This window comes from Pseudorca crassidens, chromosome 11 (genome assembly GCF_039906515.1).
Source record: "Pseudorca crassidens isolate mPseCra1 chromosome 11, mPseCra1.hap1, whole genome shotgun sequence".
Taxonomy (NCBI): Eukaryota; Metazoa; Chordata; class Mammalia; order Artiodactyla; family Delphinidae; genus Pseudorca; species Pseudorca crassidens.
Window position 1 is genome coordinate 40,313,183 of NC_090306.1, and position 14,487 is coordinate 40,327,669.

The 14,487-nt window shown below is 32.3% G+C and overlaps 1 protein-coding gene across 2 annotated transcripts in view; it reads left to right on the plus strand.

Moving 5' to 3' along the window:
• ARID2 (AT-rich interaction domain 2) overlaps positions 1–14,487 on the plus strand; it is a 170,628-nt gene that overhangs the window by 89,282 nt on the left and 66,859 nt on the right. For both annotated transcript variants that reach the window (XM_067696284.1, XM_067696285.1), the window contains 2 exons: positions 4,322–4,540; positions 8,216–8,283. In XM_067696284.1, coding sequence (XP_067552385.1) covers positions 4,322–4,540; positions 8,216–8,283 — 287 coding nt within the window. The remainder of the gene's footprint in view (positions 1–4,321; positions 4,541–8,215; positions 8,284–14,487) is intronic.

The following is a 14,487-nucleotide window of genomic DNA, read 5'->3' on the forward strand; positions in this document are numbered from 1 at the left end:
GGGAGGGGTGGTGGCAGTGGTGAGTGCAAACCAAATCTAGCTTTATCTTTAATGAGGAGTTATTACCTCAAGAACTACTGTTAAAAGGGAACATTTTAAGTCACCATGTAGAAGATCTTACTAATAGCTTAAGCTGATTAAATAAAATGGGGTGACATGTTAGGTGATATGCTTCCTGTTTTTAAAAAGAGCTAATGACCATTATCTAATTCAAGGATGTTATCGAGGGTATTCCTACATTGAATGAGACCTTGTACTAAAGATCTTTAAGACCATCTTGTAACTGTGTTGTTCCTATATTTCATCAACAGCAGAACTGTCCATTCTTGTAGCTTAAATAGAGTTTGGTGTCTATTCCAGCTTCTCCATTTCTACATTAGATCTTGTTTAAAATGAAATTTTTTTCTGGATCAGTTTTTTTTTTTTTGTCCCCCTCCCCTAATTAAACATGATTTACTTCAAAAAAAAAGATATTTCTGGTATTTCAGAAACCTAATGAAAATCATTGATAGAGCTACACAATTTTTAAGGGAATGACAATTTCTTGATCTGGTGTTACAATAACTCCTTTGTGATATGCTATCATATGTCTGTTTTTTTTTTTTAAGGAGAATCTGAGTAGTTATGTAACGTATGTAACATGTTTGACAAAATCAGGATTGGGGACTCATGAAAGGAAAAAAAAACTAGGACTTGCTGGGGAACATCAAACTACAATATATCTAATTCAAACTGAAAAGAGGTAGTGTTGCAGGGCAGCATTTATGAATTTGAAGGTGCTTTTTATTTTTCTAGAAGGAGCCATAGCAACATTATGACAGTGTTCTAAAAATTAACATGACCATCAATATATAAAACAAATCCTTCACTGATGATTCTTTTCAAATGCCGTTAAGGAAATATAGTAAGCTTCATAGCTGTCAATATATATGTGTGTGTCTGTGTGTGTGTAAATAAACACCAAAGTAGAATTACATGGTGGTAGATTAAGAGCCTTAGGAAATTTTAATAAGAATGTTTAAAATATTTGTGTGTACATCTTTGATTATACAGCCTTACTCTTCTTATAGTTTTAGATTAATGTATTTGGATAAATGTATTTTATCTAGAGATGCTTATATTGTTGATATTAAGAAAAGGTATTCTAAAACAGTATTTTGAAACGTAATATAATAAATTGGCATTTAGTATGAAGTGCAATTCTACTCATAATTGTCATGATAGAATATTGTACATTGATAGAATATGGGACCAAATTTTCCTTTAAGGATACTGACGCCTTTTGCCCAGTGACTTGAAGTGGCCAAAAAAGTATTCATAGATTTTGCTTTGAATTAGTAAGTATTGGCATCAAAATATGGTCGTTTTATTTGCATAGTTTTTCATACTTTTCCATGCCATAAATACCTAATCTTTTTGTTTCCGTCTTTATTCTTTCTTCCTTGGTATTGATTTGGATACAGTCAGTTCTGCAGAATTGTAGTGTAGATTACTAAGGACTTTTTGTTCATCTTCTCTTACACTTTAAAATTAAAAAATTAATTAGTTTCTAAATTAAAGATTTTTAATTTATTTGCAATATCTTTAGTAGAAGAATTATGAAAGGCAAAATTGGTACATGACAACTCATTGAAATTAATAGAATTGCAGAATTTTAGAGCTAGCAAGGATTTTAGTGATCATTTAATCCAATTCAATCATTTCAGTCAAAGGAGGCCAAGCACCCTATCCATTTGCATTTTTGTTACATAAATTTGGGAGAGCTTATACAGGAAGATGTATTATTTTAGTTTTATCAGTTGTATTTGAGCAAAAATTTTCCTTTACATGTCCCATATTCTTATAGACATTTGAACTACAGCAATCACTGCCAGTATCAATGGAAAGAATGTACTGTCTAGTATCTTTAATGTAAACAGCACTCCAGGAACAATTCTCCCTTTCCTCTAAACTGAAAACAAAGAGATTACCTCGGATTAAATTAGTTTGTCAGCAGTGATGCGTTTGTATAAACATTGAGTCAAGAATGTTGAAAATTTCCGATCCCATTCACATTATAACATTGTAGCTATTTAATCATACCTCCTTGGGGATGGGAAGGGAGGCTCTTAAAATCTTGTAAGCATTTTCTCATATATTATCGTAGGAATCTTTACCAAGCCTCATATAATTAGAGGACTTTTCATAATTATCATATTTATTCATCTTATTTTAATTGGAGATGACTTTTGGCAAAGTCATTCACGTAAGGATGTATTGAATTGAGTATATGATGGCATCTGTTATTCTTCAGTAGCAAACAGAACAATTCCAAGATCATATTGAAAGCACATAAAGAAGACTGTGACAGATGTTGAATATAGGTTCCAATTTGTTTTCTATTGAAGAGATTTGCATGAAAATTTTGTGGAATTTAAAAACTTAATTATTGCTGAGACTTGGCATCTCATGATCAATTCCACTGTGCGGTATAGAAATATCAAAATCCCTAATTCACGGAAGTTATGTTACATTTTCCCCAGATATTTATGTTATTTATAAGAAATTTTACTTTTCAAGATTATAAAAAATGAACAGCATATTATTGTTCAACCTTAAATATTATAAAGAATCGGTGTCTTATTCATTTATAAGTGTATTGTGATACTTCTTATTGGAGAAATTCCTAGAATATTTTAGAATTGAAGAGTTGTCTCAGATATCTACATTGGGAAATGAAGAAGTTTCTTACATGATTTTCTTTTCTGGCATGTTGTGACAATAGATTCCTACTTGCATTCCATTTAGTGACATTTTAAAAAGATTTTTTTTCAAATCCATATTTTTCTGAAATGTTTCATCTAGCAGTTTCTAACTCTTGTTTCTTGCCTTTTCTCATTAAACTAATTAGATCTTTATGTGAAAAATGTACTAGGGGTATGTGTCTCAGGACGTAGCTGCCAAGGCCTAAACTGCACCAATTAAGAGTCAGTATTTCTAGAAATATAACATTTTTAATATGTATATATTATGAGTATAAAATATATTAGTGTTCTGTAATCCCATCTTCCCTACCTTCAAAGTTCTAAAAATGTTCTAATTCTCCTACATAAAATCTTAGTTAGGAAAAGATTTGTTAGGACACAAAGGCATGAACTGTAGAGGTAGAAATTTATAAATCACACTTCATCAAAATTAAAACTTCTCTTTCAAGACATTGTTAAGAAAATGAAAAGGTAAACCATTCACTATCTGGGAGAAAATATTTACAAAATAAATATTAGATAAGTGACTCATATTCAGAATATTTTAAACTGACAGTATTAAGTGCCGACAAGGATGTACAGCACCAGGAACTCTCTCATACATCGCTGGTGGAAAGACAGAATGTTACCACCACTTTGGAAAACAGTTTCACAGTTTCTTGCAAAGTTAAACATACACTTTGTATGACCCAGCAATCCAAGAGAAATGAAGAAATATGTCCGCACAAAGTCCTGTATGTGAATGTTTACAGCAACTGTATTCAGAAGGGCTAAAAACTGGACACAGTCCAAATGTCCTTCAACTAGGGAATGGATAAACAAATTATGTTACAGCCATACTATGGCAGTAAAAAGGAACCAACTATTGATACACACATCAAAATGGATACTAACCTCAAAAGCATTTTGCTAAATGAAATAAATCAGGCACAAAAAGATATATATTGTGTGATTCTGTTTAATTGGCATTTTGAAATAAAGTAGATCAGTGGTTGTTTATGGATAGAAGAGAGGATCAACTACAAAGGAGCATAAAGAAACTTCTTTGGGGTGATAGAAATACTCTCTATCTCCATTGTGGTTGTGGTTAAAAGACTATCAAAACTCATAGAACTGTAGAACTAAAAAGCATGAATTTTACATATTATGTGGCAACAAATCTGACCTAAACAAGTAATAATCCTCCCAAAATTGGGTAAAGAAGGTTGGCAGCATGTTTAGAAACATGATATTGTTAAAAATTTGAAAGGAACCGGTCTTTCTGGCTTATAGTATTTAAAAATTGGAATAAGTCCCTTGAAATACAAGAATAAAAAATGTAGACAAGGTAAATTAAAATAAAGATACAATAGTAATTTTGCAATGATATCCAACAGAATATGTACATTTTTTATGTTTTAATACTTTTTGAGGAATGTAATTTTCACTTAAGTTTAGAAAGTTGAACTCTAAACTTCTACTCAGTTTATATTTTATAAAAGAAAACAAACTTCTGTCCTGTATTCAGAAGATATTAACCGTAAAAGGTTTCTAATCCTTGATATACTTAACAGTGTTTTCGTTTTTGTCTTTGTTAGATTATCTGCGTCAAAGTTATGGGCTGTCTATGGACTTCAATTCGCCAAATGATTATAATAAATTGGTGCTTTCACTATTATCTGGACTCCCAAATGAAGTGGACTTTGCTATTAATGTATGCACTCTCCTATCAAATGAAAGCAAACATGTCATGCAACTTGAAAAAGACCCTAAAATCATCACTTTATTGCTTGCTAATGCCGGGGTGTTTGATGACAGTAAGTTTTAGCCTTAATGTTTTGTATAATCATTGTATTAAAGGTGTTATAGATTTTTTTTAAAGGTTTTTAAGGGGGAAAGTACTTTTCATTAGGCAATATACTAGCATTCTTTATTTCCTTTTGTTATATTAAATGTATTATTATTATTTTAATTTAATTAATTAATTTATTTATTTATGGCTGTGTTGGCTCTTCATTTCTGTGCGAGGGCTTTCTCTAGTTGTGGCAAGCGGGGGCCTCTCTTCATCGCGGTGCGCGGGCCTCTCACTATCGCGGCCTCTCTTGTTGCGGAGCACAGGCTCCAGACGCGCAGGCTCAGTAATTGTGGCTCGTGGGGCTAGTTGCTCCGCGGCATGTGGGATCTTCCCAGACCAGAGCTCGAACCCATGTTCCCTGCATTGGCAGGCAGATTCTCAACCACTGCGCCACCAGGGAAGCCCGATATTAAATGTATTATTTAAAATAATGAATGTTTGGATTTTTTTTAACCTTATATTTTTGAATAATAAAAGCCTCACTAGAGCTTTTGAAATTAAAATGCTGTATTTTTCTTATAGTAAATGTGGGTTTGTTGATTTGAGAAAATTGTTTGATACAAAATTCTGATAGCGAAAAATAGGACCTGGAAGAAATTGTTTTCTGAAGTCTGTTTCTGCTGGTGTGTAGTTATAATTTTTAACTAAACAATTTAGGTCAATGAATTTGAAAATTTGCTGCATAATCAAAATAAGAATGATCAAGTATTTCGTATTTTTTTACTCGTAGGATTTGTTATTTGTAGGTTTTTATAAATCACGTTCTTTGTTTTCTGTGTAATTATCTCAAATCTAGGTTACTTTTCAGACCAAATTGCTCAATTCTTTAATTGAGCAATTTAACTAGCAATCCCTAGTTTAATAGGGATTTAGAAAATATGTTTTAAAATTTTTTCCTGCTATATTTTTTCTTTTTAAAATATTCTATGTCAGCTGAATGTTATTGACATAAAATTTTTTCTTGCTTCTCAACCCTCCTTCTACCCCAATACCATGTAACTTCTTTTGTCAGAAGTATATTCTATTAATGGATTAAGGTATTGATATATTTTGAAATTATCATATAGGAAACTATATAGAACAGTAGATATAGTCTGAGAATTTCATGTAATATTTCATAGGTTCATGAGTATTTTTATGTTTAAACAGTGATGTGTTTGCAAATGAGTTCATTTTTCTGTAATTTGGGTCAGTAGTATAATTTTCAAACATACTTTTATTTGGGATTATCTAAGTAGGATTCCTTTGTTGTTGTTGTTGTTGTTGCTGTTGTTGTTGTTATTGTTGTTGGCCATGCCGCACGGCTTGTGGGATCTTAGTTCCCTGACCAGGGATTGAACCAGTCCCTTAGTTCCCTGACCAGGGATTGAACCAGTCCCTCGGCAGTGAGAGCACGGAGTCCTAACCACTGGACCACCAGGGAATTTCCTAAGTAGGAGTCCTTACAATTTGACATGTACTTATTTTGTATGAAGACATTTTGAAATTAAACAAAAGTGAAAATGAGTTTCTTACCCTGCCAGAAACTATTCTTGGTTACTTGGAGGAGGAAAAAAGATTAGCACTTATCAGTTTGTATTGTAACTTTGAAGATCTAAATTTGGTAGATTTCCATCTCACTCTCATTTTCTTTGCTTCCTGATATTTCATTTTGATCTTTTAAAGACATTTTTCAGCATTTAATATAGAATGGTTTAAAATTGTTTCACATTTTTTTAGAAATCTTAAAATGAAGTTTTTAAAAATAGTAAATATTCTCAGACCAGAATAATTTTAGTGAATTCTTACCATTTAATCATTGAATAAGAATTACATTTGTATATATGATAAAAGTGAGCTTACCAGCTTTGATGCACTGAGGCATGACATTCTTTATACCCAGTTTATCTTCTTGCATTTTTTAGCGTTTTTGTTTATCTCAGACTAAATTATTATGTAGAGTAGCAATCTAAAACATTAATAATTTAGCAAATGCTGTTTAACGGATGTTTCTTTTATTTCAACAGTTAGAAGATTAGAGTTCCAGAGTACATAGGGACTTTATGAAGACCGTATACTTAAAACAGTGGTTTTACATTATGAAAATAATTCTTTTGAGTTTGAAGATTAAGGGTATATTTGATTATGGGCATATTTCATAAGGCTCTTGAGAGGTTTTGAATTTTTTTAGGGCATGGAATTTTAATTGAGAGAAAATGTAGATACCACTTTCTTTGAAGGTGTGTAATGTTTATACATATATGTATTTGAAGAAGTATAATAAAAATTCCATGTGACAAAAATTTAATTTTTCCATCTTATATTTCCATTCAGTATTCTTTTCCCAGTGAAGTTTTTCTTTATAAGGTTTTCTTCAGGACAAACAAAATTTTGTCTCTTTAGTAGGGTGTGGACTTCATTTTTCTGATTCAGCTGCTACGTCTATATAAATTTGATGTTTTATGAAATTCTTCTTTAGGTCACTGTAGTTAAATTTATTTATTAAAAACTTCAAATCTGTTCTTTATATCATGTCCCCATGATCCTAATATCAATATAATGTTAAACTGTTTCCATTCTTCACCCTTATTAGTACTTTTTCAATGAATAGTCTTATTCTAACCTAAGTACTTTACAACTTTAACTCAATATTAAGTAAAAATATTAGATCTATACTTAAAGGCATGATAAGAGTGCAAACATTCATTAAATCTTTTACAACAGAAAACATATCCATATGTTATGCATGTCACAGCACATCCATTTAAGGAGATTTACTTTTGTTTTTTTAAAGAATTACATTCATAAAACTAGTTTTTCTGTTAAAAATTGCCAATACATAGTTTTCTCTCTGCATTTGAAAACCAATAGCTTTCATTACAGAATACAGATAATTACAGGTAGTTGATGAAAGTACCTACCTAATTTTTAAAGGTAGATGCCTATTGTGTCACAGCTTAGACATTTATATTATACAACTTTACTGTCTGGTCCTGTAACTGACAAAATGAGTTAGCAACGCAGAGGAGAGAAAAGCTATATGTATCTATCTATATACCTTAACCTCTGTTGTCCGGAGGGGGCAGGGTGTTATTAAGAAGCTTTTGAAAATAGATGGTTTGACTTTGCTCCTGATAACTTTATCAAGAAATACAAACGAGCTATAGCTGAGAATGTTTCCTAAAGGAGATTTCATTGTGGGAATTATTCCCAAAGAATGCCTTGTCCACTAATATTTCAAATATGAATTACATAATTCTTTTTGAAATGACTATGAAGATTTAAAGTTATAACAGTTTGGCAGTCTAATAGCAGTAGCATCAGTTTGACTTTTTAATATGTTTCTCTTCTACAAATGAAAACTAATGCAGAGTAACTATTACAGTACCCTCATTTTTTTCTTATTGTCTGTATAACTATTATGAAAGTGAGTTGTGTATTTTTAGATTGTAGTGACATAAACTTTCTTTAAATTCTATAATTTAAAAAAACAGTATTTCAAAAGAAATTATCATGACTTTCTATCATTTATTATGAAACAATTTTTAATGAACAAGGTATCCTAAAATGTAGTTTTACTGTTTTTCCAAACCTACCTATTAAGGAACTAAGTGAAAGAAATAATTTCATTTTACTGAATACACTATTATTCTTTTAGCTTTAGGATCCTTTTCTACTGTATTTGGAGAAGAATGGAAGGAGAAGACTGATAGAGATTTTGTTAAGGTAATTCACGTAAAATAAAATGTTGAACTACTGAATTACATGTAGCCAAGGGCCAAGGGTCAATGGTTGCTTATTTTATATACAAATTGTGATTAACTTGAGTAAAAAATTGTTTAGAATAGCTAATAAACAGAAGTAAAGTTTTTAGTTATCATACATAGATTTCTGAGAATGATAAATCTGTAATAAAAGCAGTAAATCAAAGGATACCCAGACTGTGAGTAGCAGTCCTGGTAATTTCCTTAGGATTCTTTTTCAGTTCACTTAATCACTCTTCAGCTGTGTCTAATATGCCACTTGATTTGTTTGTTAAGTTTTATTATAGTCACTGTGTTTTAATTTCTAGAAATTCTCATTGTATTTTTTCAAATTTTCCCTTTTTGATCTTCTCCTTTTATAATTTTTAAAATATATATTTAAAATATCTTTATTAATATAATTAAATTATATATTAAATATATGATATATAAACATGAATATATCATATATTTTATATGTAAAATATAAATGAAAGCTTAAAGATATGTACATATACACATACCTGATAATGCTAATGTCTAAGCCTCCTGCAACTCTGATTCTGCTGATTCTGACTTGGTGGATTATTCCTTTGTGTTTTATAATGTTGGTTTATAAATGTCAGCAGATTTCTTTCTGTAGGATTTTTGTATAGATTGGTTGGAGAGTATTTCTTCACTTCTGTGTTGCTTTTGCCAGTCACTTGAAAGGAAATACTGATCAGAATGACTTTATATTAATTTTTTTATTGGAGATTTTTCTGATTACTCTGATGGTAAAAACAAATCCATGGGAGATGTGGAGCAGTCTAGTGGTGAACATATCATGGATTGTTTTTAACTGAAAGCTCACGCAGAGACAGTCAATCCCTTTTGTCTCCCTTTCTTAGGGTATTAAACCTTCAAATTTCCCACCATGATACGGAGTTGCATTTTTAATTCCCAGTTTTACAAGCTCACCAAAGTTTTATATTCTGTCCTTACCCCACCCACTAAAAGCCAAGTCTCTTGATTGTAGTTAAGCAGGTAATTTCTATAACTCCAGAAAACTGGTGAGTAAAATGTAAGATGCACAAAAAAGTACACTAAAGTAACACATGCAGTCACAATGGGGAATGTGTTTGTCAGTATAGTCACTAATCACATGAAATCAAGAAGACACCAGTATGTTGAAGATGAATAGATGATCACCTCTGTTTTCATTAATTTCTGCTATTTATATTTTATTCTCATACTGTATTCTTTGGGTTTAAGTTTCTTCACTTTTTCTAATTTCTTGAGCTGGTGCTTACAGTTATTGATTTTTAAAATTTTTTTTCTAATATATACATTTGAAGCCATAAAATTCCATCCAAGCACATATTTAACTTTATACTTCCAATTTTGATATTTCATGTTTTTATTATAACTCATTTAAAAATATCTTCATATTTCCATTATGATTTTCTCTCTGAAACATAGATTATTTAGAAGGGAATTTTCTTAATTTCCAAAAACATGAAAAATTTTCTAGTTTCCTTTTCTTAATATCTAACTGTATTTCAGTATGTTCAGAGAAACATACTCTGTATAATTTTAAACCTTTGAAATGTTTTCACCCTTTATTTGGTAGCTTAGCATTGATCAGATTTTATAAGCACTCCATGTGTATTTGAAAATAACATACACAGGCATATCTTGCTTTATTGCCCTTCACTTTATTGTGCTTTGCAGATACATTTTTACAACTTTAAGGTTTGTGGCAACCTTGCGATGAGCAAGTTTATCAGTGCCATTTTTCCAACAGCATTTGCTCATTTCATGTCTCTGTGTCCCATTTTGGTAATTCTCAATATTTCAAACTTTTTCATTATTATTTTATTATTATTATATTTGTTTTGGTCATCTGTGATCAGTGATCTTTGATTTTACTACTGTGACTCACTGAAGGTTCAGATGATGGTTACCATTTTTTTTAGCAATAAAGTATTTCCTATTCAAGGTATGTACACTGTTTTTTTAGGCATAACGCTGTTGCACACTTCATAGACTACAGTGTAGTATAAACATAACTTTTATATGCACTGGGAAACCAAATTTGTGCTGACTCACTTTATTACGATGTTCATTTTATTGCGATGGTCTGGAACTGAGTCTGCAATATCTTCAAGGTATGCCTGTATTCTGAAGTTGTTGGGTGTAAGTTTCTATATATGTCAGTTAAGCCAACACAGTTAATCATTTTTTGGTTTGTTTTTGGGTTTTTTTTGCGGTACGCGGGCCTCTCACTGCTGTGGCCTCCCCCGCCGCGGAGCACAGGCTCCGGACGCGCATGCTCAGCGGCCATGGCCCACGGGCCCAGCCGCTCCACGGCACGTGGGATCCTCCCGGACCGGGGCACGAACCCGCGCCCCCTGCACCGGCAGGCAGACTCTCAACCACTGCGCTACCAGGGAAGCCCCAGTTAATCATTTTCTAAAAAATTTTTTATTGGAGTATAGTTGATATACAACGTTTTGTTAGTGTCAGCTATACAGCAAAATGAATCTTTTATACATATACATATATACATTCTTTTTTAGATTTTTTTCCCATATAGGTTATTACAGAATATTGAGTAGAGTTCTCTGTGCTATTCAGTAGGTCCTTTTTAGTTATCTATTTTATATATAATAGTGTGTATATGTTAATCCCAATCTCCTAATTTATACCCCCCCCCCCGCTTTTGATTTTGGTAACCATAAGCTTGTTTTCTACATCTGTGACTCTTTCTGTTTCGTAAATAAGTTTGTTTGTACCGTTTTTTTTAGATACCACATATAAGCAACATCATATGATATTTATCTTTCTTTGTCTGACTTATTTCACTTAGTATTATGATCTCTAGGTCCATCATGTTGCTGCAAATGGCATTATTTCGTTCTTTTTTATGGCTGAGTAATATTACATTATATATATGTACCACATTTTCTTTATCCATTCCTCTGTCTATGGTCATTTAGGTTGCTTTATGTCTTGGCTATCGTAAATACTGCTGCAGTGAACACTGGGGTGCATGTATCTTTTCAAATTATAGCAACACACTTAATCATGATACTTAATAGTTCCACGTCAGTACTGGCTCTTTGTTTTCTTTTTTAATTGGGGTATAGTTGTTTTACAGTGTTGTGTTAGTTCCTACTGTACAGCGAAGTGAAGTAGAGTTCCTTGTGCTATACAGCAGGTTCTTATTAGTTATCTATTTTATACATATTAGTGTATATATGTCAATCCCAATCTCCCAGTTCATCTCCCTTCCCCCCTCCCCCGCTTTCCCCACTTGGTGTCCATACATTTGTTCTCTACATCTGTGTCTCTATTTCTGCCTTGCAAACTGACTGTCATACAGAGTGAAGTAAGTCAGAAAGAGAAAAACAAATATCTCATATTAACGCATATATGTGGAATCTAGAAAAACGATACAGATGAACCAGTTCGCAAGTACTGGCTTTTTCAGCTGTTTATTTCTTCATTTATGAAGAGACATATGTTAAAAAGCACCCAGTTTGATCGAGGATGTGTTTCTTTCAGCTTATAGTTCTATAATAATTGTGTTTTTATATTTTGAGAATGGGCTATTTAGTGCACACAGGTATAGTTGTTACATCTTTCTGGTTAATTGAACATATTATAAAGTGTCCTTGTTACCTTTAAGTCTCCTTTATCCTTTTTTTTTGGTCTGATATCAATATAACTATATCAGCTTCCATTTGGTTGGTGTTTATATAGTTCATATTTTTATATTTATTGATTTCTTTTTTTTGTGGTACGCGAGCCTCTCACTGTTGTGGCCTCTCCCATTGCGGAGCACAGGCTCCGGACGCACAGGCTCAGCGGCCATGGCTCATGGGCCCAGCCGCTCTGCGGCATGTGGGATCTTCCCAGACTGGGGCACAAACCCATGGCCCCTGCATCGGCAGGCAGACTCTCAACCACTGCACCACCAGGGAAGCCCTATATAGTTCATATTTTACTTTCAGTCTTTTTTATCCTTATAGATGAATGTTTTTTTTGTAAATAACATATATTTCAGTTTTTTTTCCCCGTGTGAAAAACTTTGGGGTTTTTTTTTGTTTTTGTTTTGTTTTGTTTTTGCGGTACGCGGACCTCTCACTGTTGTGGCCTCTCCCGTTGCAGAGCGCAGGCTCAGCGGCCACGGCTCACGGGTCCAGCCGCTCCGCGGCATGTGGGATCTTCCCAGACCGGGGCACGAACCCGTGTCCCATGCATTGGCAGGCGGACTCTCAACCACTGCGCCACCAGGGAAGCCCAAAATTTTGTTTTTAAATTAGTGCATTTATTCCATTTACATTAAGTGTAATTTTGATACAGTTATGTTTAAATTTACCATGCCCTGAATTGTTTCTATATGTCCTGCCTGTTCAGGTTTGTTTTCTTTCCTTCTCCTTTCTTACCTTTTTTGAATTGATTTGACTGAGTATTGTTTATTAGTCAGTTTTCTGCCCACTTAGTTTTTACATATACTTTTTCTGTTTTCTCATTAGAGATTATATTTTAATCCTTACTAGTTTAATAAGTTAGCACTTTTACCTCTTCTTAGATAATTGCAGGGACAATAGAACAACTCCATCTCTGTTTTCTTATTTTTTGATTTATATACTACTTTTGTTGTGCATTATTCCATTTTTGTCAGAGAACATATTCTATATGACTTCAATCTTTTTTAAACTTATCAAGACTTGTTTTATGGCTCAGCATATGGTCTTTCTGGTGAATGTTTTATGCACGCTTGAAAAGAATGTTTGTTGTACTATTGTTGGATATAATATTTGTTGATAACAATTAAATCGATATCATTGACAGTGTTGTTCAAGATTTCTGTATCATTAATGCTTTTCTATATAATTGTTCTATGATTTCTTAAGAGATGAGTGTTGGAATTATCAACTATAATTATGAATGTCTGTATTCCCTATCAGTTCTGTCAGTTTTTGCTTCATGTGTTTTGAACCTCAATTATTAGTGGCATGTACATTTAGGATTATTATATTTTCTTGATGATTTTATTTGTCATTATGAATTATTCTCCCTGACCTCTGGTAATTTCCCTTATCCTGAAGTCTCTTGTCTGATATTATTTATCAACACCAGCATTTTTATGGTTAATGTTTTCATCATATATCTTTTTCTATCACTGTGCTTTTCATCTGTAGTTTTATATATAGTGTTTCTTATAGATGGCTTATAGTTGAGGCTTTCTTCTCCTGCTTCCTTCAGTGTGCCTTTCAGTGTACAATTTCTTCCCTTTCATCAATGCATTCAGACCATTTATACTTTATGAACATTTTAAAGGTAACATTTCATTTTCGTGTTGTTTGCATTATTACTGACAATAAGTTAGTTTTATTCTTATTGTTCTTCCTTTTGTGATATGTTGTATCTGACTGCTTTTAAGGTGTTCTCTTTGTCATTGATATTTTTAATGTGCTTTGTTGTGGTTTTTATATTTATTTAGTTAGTTTTGTTTTGCTTGAGGTTTATTTAGCTTCTTCGTTTGGTATTTTTCATGAAATTTGGGAAGTTTTTGTCAGTTATTTCTTCAAAAATTTTTTGTTTCCCCTCCTGCTTTTCTGGAACTGTTCTGCAGGCCACTGTGGCTCTGTTCATTGTTTTTAGACCTTTTTGTTTTCTGTGTACTTCATTGTGAATAGTTTCTATTGTTATGTCTTTATTTTCTCTTTTCCAATTAAGCCCATCTAGTCATATTTTTTTATTTCAGATATTATGTTTTTCAGCTCTAGAAATTCCATTTGATTCTCTTCTATATTGTCCCACATTCATCTTAGTTATGTTCATATTTTCCTTTAAATCCTTCAACATATTTAATAATAGTTGTTTTAATGTTCTTGTCTGCTAGTGTCACTATTTTTATTGTTTCTGGGTCTTTTTTGTTGAAACTGAGTTTTGCCTTAGTTATGAGTCATGTTTCCCACTTCCTTTGTACATCTAGTAATTTTTTACTAGATATAGGTATTGGGACTGTTACATTATTTAGTGTCTATTTTTTGGTGTCTTCCAAGAATGTTGCACATTGTTCTGGCGTGCTTTTAACTAATATATGGATAGTTGTTTTTAAGTTTTGTTATGACGAATACAGGACTAGTTTATCTTTATTCCTAAGGTATGGTCTTTTTTGGACCTGAATTAG